The 8,431-nt window shown below is 42.1% G+C and overlaps 1 protein-coding gene across 1 annotated transcript in view; it reads left to right on the top strand.

Annotated features, from left to right (window-relative positions):
- The first annotated feature begins 2,229 nt into the window (after positions 1–2,229).
- Positions 2,230–8,431, top strand: part of UACA (uveal autoantigen with coiled-coil domains and ankyrin repeats) — a 55,906-nt gene continuing 49,704 nt past the window's right edge. Inside the window, exon 1 of the mRNA XM_075006769.1 lies at positions 2,230–2,470. Coding sequence (XP_074862870.1) covers positions 2,402–2,470 — 69 coding nt within the window. The 5' untranslated portion in view covers positions 2,230–2,401. The remainder of the gene's footprint in view (positions 2,471–8,431) is intronic.

The following is an 8,431-nucleotide window of genomic DNA, read 5'->3' as shown; positions in this document are numbered from 1 at the left end:
CTTTTCATGTCATTGGTTTCTGCTTCAAAGTGCTCCATGTGCTGAAGGATCAGATCACTCTTGCACCTTTTGTGCTTCCTCCGCCTGTCTCCCACACTGGGTATAACAGCTGGAAAGCAAAGGTCACAATTGAGATACAGTTCCTACTAAGCATTTACCCATAGAATGGATAGGATTCAAGGTGTGCATTGCAAAGCCATCATTTTACCACCATTTATCCAGAACATTTCATTGTGGACATGGTAAGCTATTGTCCACTTTATTGGGCGAGGAGGGAATACAAAGAAGGATAAGCCGTCCATTGTCCTGGAGCAGGGGAAAAACTTTTTTTGCCTGTTCCTGGAGCAATCCTCTGTAAGTAGCAAGGACCACAGAGCTCGGCAGCCATGTGGCAAGGGGGAAGACTGGGGAAGGGTTTGATTCCTGCCATGAGTGGCTGGGTGCAGAGGGATCCCTGTAAATTGAAAATAAATTGCTGGAGGGTGAGGGTTTCTCAGCTGTTTGCTGGGTCAGCATAAAAAATTTTCTCGGCAGTCACCAGAACAGCCCTCACCAGGGAAAAAAGGTCATGGCAGGAGGGCAAACCCACCTGTGCTGCCCATGCTGGTTTGTAGTAGCAGGGTTCACAGAGCCCAGCAGCCATGTGGTGAGGAGGAAGGGTGGGGAACCTGTTGCAAAAAATACAAGAGTGCCTGGATGAGGGCATTTGAAGAGATCTCCAGAAAGGATAAGTGCTCCCTCCCCCAGAGATATTAATGCACTGTTCAGAGGCATACAGATGTATAGAAAAAACTTGTATCCATATCCATACCTACACCCACCCACAACCTGCTTCTAGCATTCAGAAAAAAACACTCACCAGAACAGCTTGGTCCTGGGGGTTTGGGGACCTGCCTTGGGGGGACCAGTTTCAGCTGTGGGGTGAAGAGCTCTGGGCTGTCAGGAAGAACTTCCTCAGGCCCTGGCTGGTTGCCCCCATCCACCCCTCCATTGGCCTCTTCCTCTCCTGGCCCTCCAGGTCCTCTTGGGTCACTTCATACCAGGGCCTCCACAACTGTTGTAATTAATACTGAGCAATGTGGTGGGGTCTTCCCCAAGAAACATATGCAGCTGTTCATAATAGCAGCAGGTCTGTGGAGATGGCTCAGAATGCCAGTTGGCTTCCCACACTCTGTGATAGGCCTGCTGGAGTTCTTTCACCTTCACCCGGCATTGCGTAGAGTCCTGGGAATAACCTCTGGCAGTCATCAACTCTGAGATCTTATCATATGTGTTCACGTTTCTCTTGGACACCTGAATTCTGCTCACAACTGATTCATCTCCCCAAACTGCAAGACAGTCCAGAATCTCTTGTCCATTGAAGGCGATGGCTACCAAAGTGGTGCCATGCAACTGGTGAAAGAAATTTTTCATTATGGGCCTCTTTATATTTCAATGACTGGGTGCTAATAAATTCAAATTCACGGGCTTCCTGTGACCTCCTTCCTGAACCCCGGAGAGCAGTGGCCATGCCTGGCGGGTAACCGTGTAGCTTTGTGGGATACATGTGAGACACTTCTGGAGGCTAATAAATTCGATTTTTGAGATATGGCACTTCCACTCTGGCCTTTATTCAAAATTTTAAGTTCAAACTTGACACTAGACCCATCCAGTACCAACTATATTATGATATCGATATCAGCGCTCCTTAATTTGAACTAGTGGTATTTACAGCAAAAACCGTGATGTTTTACTATCAAGCTAACTGCCTTAAATTCGAATTTATCACTCAGTGTAGACGTAGACTTTCTGCTCCTGTCAGCCTACTGCGGATAGAGGAACAGCAGCCGAGAGATACAAACTGAAACCCTCTGGCTGCATTAGGTGTGTGGTGGCAAACTTGAGTGCCATAGCATAAAAGTTTTTTAAAAATTGTCTGTTGGACCTGACAATTGCTGCTGTGGTAATCGAACCTGAAAAGTCTCAACCTTCTACAAGGGTAGTCTATAAATAACTAGCTGTTTTGCTGATACTGCCTTGGGATTCTCACTTTCTCAGTAGCTCGGTGTCCTTTCCGCTACCTCTGGGTAATTTGAGAATATCCTGTCTCTCTTTATCCAGAGTGTCAAGAGTAATCCTCATTCTCTGTACCATGTGTACAGTGAATGCCTTCAAGGGCCTCTACTGGTAGACTGCTCGTTTATTTATTACTTATTTGAAAAAAATATGGGGGACGTGTGTGTTTTTATTATTCCCTTCAATCTAAGGGACGTTACCAGTGCAGGGGTGCTAGAGTCAGGCTTTCTGTTGCCTTTTAAAATGTTTTTATTCAAACTGTTGGTCATCTTTGCACTCTCCCCTCCAAATTAAATGCTGTAATATAAATGACCTCTTGAGCAATATAAGAGTCAGGGTACGGAGCATGTTTCAGAGTTGCCAGGAAATCAGAGAGAAAACACCTTTCATTGTCTCTGAGGCTGTAATATGCAGGGTAAGCTTAAATTAGTGTTTGCTTTCAGCTGTAAATAATTAGAGGGGATTTACTGAATTGCTTTCATTTTTTCACCTGGCAAACAAATGCATTAAAATCCAATTACCACCTGCTTAACATGTTTTATAATGCAAAAAGTATAGTCATACTGGTCTACTTTTTAGCAGCTCTTTAATTTGGGTTATATGTCAGTTTCTCATCACCATGCCTGCACTGGTTTATTTTTAGGTCATTTTCCACTTCTTGAAAATGATTGAGAAGACATGAGGCACCAGTTGGTTTTTGTAGTTCTTCCAGACAGTCCCTATTGGTTCCCATTTAAGGTGGGAGTTAATTGTATATTCAGTTACCTAGTGCAAGACACCAGCTGCTGAGAAGCGATTTTCCTGATGGACGAACTGTAATGTCATCTTTTTCATGAAATGGCTTTAGCCGTTCTGTCCCAGGCATTTACGTGTTTGTTCTGCCACTGTTTAAGAGCTCTGAAACTGGAACACCAACTGGGGGTCTGGGGAACTGTTCCAAATTTCCTTTCTCACTTTTGAAAGGTAGGTGGTTAGCTGAGCAGAGGCAGAGCAGGTCACATCTGCCCTCAGTAGAGGTTACTACAGCATTTCTGGGAGGGGAGCTGCTCGTTGGCTGCCTGCTGGCCAGCAGGCAGTCGAACAGTGAGAGTGAGTGGGTTGTTGCTAGTTCTCCCAAGTCAGCCTTCTTCCTGTGTGGGACAAAGGAAATCAAGGGGTTCACTAAAAAGCTGCCGGCTTCATGCAGTTATGCAGTGAGTTTCAAAGTTCTGAATTGGAATTCATTACAAACATTGGTTAATTAGACTCAGAACCAGTGTCTTCTGTAAACTGAATGCTAGGGCAGCCACCTAAGAGAGATTCAGGTGCTGCCCAGCTGAATAGCGGAGTGCCCAGAGCCACCAACCACTGGCAGCATGTCTTTCTATTGGTGGTGCACATTTGCGCATGCCTCAGTGTACAGAAAATTTATTCCACGCATGGATGGAAAAAATTCGAGGGAATGTGCCCATAACTGTAAATGTAATCTGTATTCATTAAGTATCTATTACCTGGTTGTGAACATCCTGTTCTTGAGTTAATCCCAACCAAGGATGTCTTCTTTAGAAGTCCTCTCGTTTAACCGAGCTCTAATTGTCAGGGTATAGAAATCTCAAATACTTTATGGGCTTTCAGAGCGCCTTTCATCTGTAAGGCCTTCACAAGTAGTTAATTATAAGCGAAAGGTATTCTGGAAGCATAAAGCATTGGAAACTGTTACATCCTAAGGGCACACCTCCACTAGAGGGTATTTTCAACAAAACAGGCATGTTGTTGACAAAACCTGCAGAGCTTTCACACTAAAAATGTGTTCTGTTGTCATACTGTTGACAGAACTGGCCACTTCTGTTGACAGCCTTCTGCCTTGCCCCCATGAGGCACAATGCTTTTTTCAACAGAATCTGTCAACAAAAAAGCCATGTAGACAGCCGGGGGCGGGGGGGCCCTCTGTCAACAGACAGGGCTTCTGGGTCACTGGGCAGCCCTGTCTGCTCTGCTTCTGGTTGGCCATTCTGTCAAGTGAGGGCCAGGCAGTCTGGCCACTCTCTGTTGACAGAGCAGATAGCTTTTTTTATATCTGCTTTTGTGTGTGGACACACTCTGTCAACAGAAGTTTTGTCGGAAGGTCCTTTCTGACCATGGCGTCTGTCAACAGATGGCTGTACTGTAGATGTAGCCTAATAGATTTGTCTGGCGCTGGTTTTACTTTCAAAACATTCCCTCCTATATGTGTTCCAGACATTCAGATTTGTAATGTCAAATGTAACAAAGCAGCAGAAATGTAGCACTTTAAAGACTAACAAAATGATTTATTTGGCGATGAGCTTTCATGGGACAGACCCACTTCATCGGATCAATCTCATACACTACAGTGATCTGTCGACAGAAGCCATACGTTTTCATTGATCTGATGAAGTGGGTCTGTCCCATGAAAGCTCATCACCAAATAAATCATTCTGTTAGTCTTTAAAGTGCTACGTTTCTGCTGTTTTGTTTTGTTGGAGTACAGAGTAACATGTCTACCTCTCTGGTAAGGTCAAATGTGTATATTTTCATCTTAGTCTAAAGTTTGCATCCCAAGTTAACGGTTTGTTTAGTCTTAAATTTTGAGCTAGTACAACAATCTTCATCTACCATTACTTCTTGATATGTTTTATTAGTCAATGTATCCAGCAAAGTTGTTCTCTCTGAGATCACCTATTAAAACAAAAGCAATGTTGAACTCTCTGCAAATTCTATTTTCTCTGACTAACTTTTGTTTGGCACTATTTGAACTCAGTGTGTTTACATGATTAAATGCAATCAGAATGTAATTGTTTTATGTGCTAGAACAGCTAATTTTAAATTGGAAGGAGTAATTGCCACCATGTGAATGCAAGTCTTAATCATTAAATGCAAAGCTGTTTTGTCTGTTTTCTGTAGTGTTCACTTCAGAATGGTTTTTCAGCCTGTTCACTTTCAGCCATAAACTAAACCAGAAGGGTCTCTTTACAAATTAAATAGAATGAAAACATTATCTTGTAATTTCTCATGTCATTGTTTCTCCTTTGAGTTTAAATATATATGTTTTGCTTCCCAAGGGGCAGAGGCAGTTGTGGAGGATCAGTTAATAGTTTGCAATTACAAGTTTGAAATTGTGGGCAGAAAGAGAAAAAAATATATTGCCAATTATAAATTAATTCAATTTTTAATCCTTATAGATAAGTTGTGACCTAGGGCTTTGTAATAATTAATCTGCCTTCTGTTTTTGTAACAGGTAGCTGCAAGAACATGTGCTCTTTTTGTAAAAACAGAATAACCAAATGCTCTTTCAAGTGTGTTATGCTCTTATATATAAAGTGTTCATGAGTGGTTCAGCAGTCAGTACTTTTTGAACAATACCGCTAATAGCAAAGCCCTTTGCAGAATGAATGGCAGGCAGACTGAACATTTTTGTTGATTTGTCTGTTTTGTACCTGTTGAGTATGGATTTTGAACATTGCTCACCTTGATAATTTTTTTTTCCTGATTTGTCCACCTTGATTACTATTTTTGGTTCTCTGTGCCTTATATATTGAGTCTGTTCTGTATGGCTGTGGTCTGAAGAAGTGGGTCTGTCCCACGGAGGCTCACCTAATAAATTATTTTGAATGGTAACAGAGAGGAAGCCGTGCTAGTCTATACACTATCAAAACAAAAAGCAGTCAAGTAGCACTTTAAAGACTAGCAAAATAGTTGAGTCTGTTCTGGTCTGGCTATGGTCTGAAGAAGTGGGTCTGTCCCACGAAAGCTCACCTAATAATAAACTATTTTGCTAGTCTTTAAAGTGCTACTTGACTGCTTTTTGTTTTAATAAATTATTTTGTTAGTCTTTAAAGTGCTACTTTACTGCTTTTTTGTTTCAATCCACAAAAGACTTTGAAGTTGTGTGCACGTGTATTCCAGATCTACCTTTTCTCCTTATGCTGTAAACAAAGTGTATGTGCAGGCAGTCATTCTAATCAAAACTTGTATTAACATCAATAACATTTCCTTTCATGGAATGAGGGAGGAGGCAATCCACTGTGTAGGTGAGGGGGGATTTTTCAAAAGCACTCTCCATGTATCTACCCATTCCTAAGAAAGTGAATAGGAGCTGTATTGCATTTGATGGGAACAGAGTTAGTCTACTATAATGGTATTTTTTTCCTTGCAAAACTAAGCTTTTTTCCAAGTGTAAAGCTAACAGGCATTTGGCATCTGTTATTCCATACTGTTATGCCAGAGCTTTAGATAACTCTTGTTTTTGTATTTAACCAAATCCAAATGTGGAAAGTCAAATCAATTAATCTTTTTGGTCAAAGGCAGCAAGGCCTCTTGTGCACACTCACACTGATTTATTTAGATCTTTTTATAGAGTAAATGTTGGATCCTTATATAATACTACATTGTTTGGAAAATATTTGGACATCAGCTGGGACACTTTAGCTACTTGGATAAAGTACAGGAACTGCATTAAAGGATCAGCCATACTGGGCCTAAAAGCCTTGATTTCGTCTTATATTTTTTTAAAAATCCTATCAGCTGGCTCCTAACAATTTCCTTTCCTTCCCCTGTCCCGGGTAAGACACTTTGGAGGTGTGGGTAGGGTTGGGATGTGGGAAGTAAAACTGGGGGGAGGAGGGGAGCGCACAATTGGCATTTAAAATCAGGACAAAACAAAAAACATTGTGGGAAGTTGCACTATACGTTGTTTTTCTTAAAGCTTCCTTAAGCTTGGGTTTTTGTACAATGATGTTAACTGGCCAAAGGTTTTCCCTTGTGACTCAGTTCCTTTGTTGCAGGTCTCTTCAACTGGAATGTTTTAGTATAAAATTTTGCATGGGGAAGGAGACGACAAACAAAACAAATTACTACATCCCATATCTCTTTAACCGTTGTCTCACCATATTAGCATCCCATCTTTCCATGTGGCTCCGGATACGCTTATCAGTATAGGTAATGTACGGGACTATACCTGCAGTAGCAATCTCTAGAAGGACAGTGAAAATAGATATCCATTTGCCCCTAACTCCAGTCGTCCCCTGCTTTATGGAGCTGTCACACTGATGCCTCCTACTCTGAATAGATCGCTGCCCCCAAACTGCCCTTTCACGTGGCTTCTGGACATGAGCTCGCTCCTGTGAGGTGGGTTTCTGATTATCTAATTTGAGCAGCCTAAGTGAGTAACCGCACTGTAGAGCCATCAGCGGAGGTAGTTGGCATCCTGCCCTCTGCTGTGATTTGGAATAGCATGGCTATCTCTACATTTGCCCCGAACTTTGAAGGGGGCATGGTAATCAGGCTGATGGGAGACTACTAATGATGTGCTGTGATGAGTATGCAGCATTCCATTAGGCTAATTCTCTCCTGCGGCAACTTCAAAGTGTCGACATGCCATGTAGCCACGGGCACGTCAAAGCTCTCATCCTTGCTTCCAGAGCTTCCTTTGGCCTCCTTTTCCCTCAGCTTGTTTAGTCCTCCCTTCCCTCAAAGGGCACTAAACAGCGTAGAGAAGATAAATTCCTGTGTCACTGTGGCGAGGCTGACCGTGTTGGTGGCTCGTGTTCCAATAACATTTTAGAAATTCACAGGAAGTAAAGGAGCTCACAATATTTCCTTGTGATGCTAACGAGTCAGACCTGTGCAATTGCCTCCATGCCACCATATCTCTATTCCTCTTCTTGTGGGACATCCTAAGATAAAGCACAGAACTCCTGGACCCTCTCTTGGACTCTGCTGCCACTGGGACCGAGCAGTGCCTCTTGAATTTTGCATCTCGTGTAAATAGTAAAGCTGTATGCAAATACACCGCATTTTATTGTAAGATAATGCTATGAAATAACATGCTTGTGTGTACTGCTAATGTTCTTGGTATTCGTGGTCTTGTGACACAGGAGGGCATCAAGAATGGAAAACTAACATTTCCTCAGTAACCGCAGTTGCTGGCCAAGTAACAAAACCCTAGCAATACAATATTGAGTCACTTTCAGCAGTGCTTTAACTTAATGGTCTTTTTGTTGCCAATATTCCCTCATTGTTATCCCATAGACCTGATCTTGATTAGTGAGTGGATATTGTAAGGAATGCTTAACTATAAAATTTCACACTAGCTGTATTTACAAAAGTACATGGAGAGCTGAACAATAACATTGGAGGCAACATCACTCCAAGTCCACCACCATAATGGTTACTTTTTGTCCAATAGCTGATTGACAAAACATCTGGAAAATGCTTAATTTAACACTTCCAGTTTTCGTTCTGTTTTTGCATTGCACTTGTTGAACAGGAGGGCATGGGTAAATAGCCACTGAGGGTCTGAGACCATCGTGTCCAACATGTTAGCCACGTGTGGCTAGTTTACTTGAACAATAAACATATTTTTCGAATAATGTGGTTA

This window comes from Carettochelys insculpta, chromosome 12 (assembly GCF_033958435.1).
Source record: "Carettochelys insculpta isolate YL-2023 chromosome 12, ASM3395843v1, whole genome shotgun sequence".
NCBI lineage: Eukaryota > Metazoa > Chordata > Testudines > Carettochelyidae > Carettochelys > Carettochelys insculpta.
Note: the sequence above shows the minus strand (reverse complement) of the source record. Positions and strands in the feature narration are given on the sequence as shown.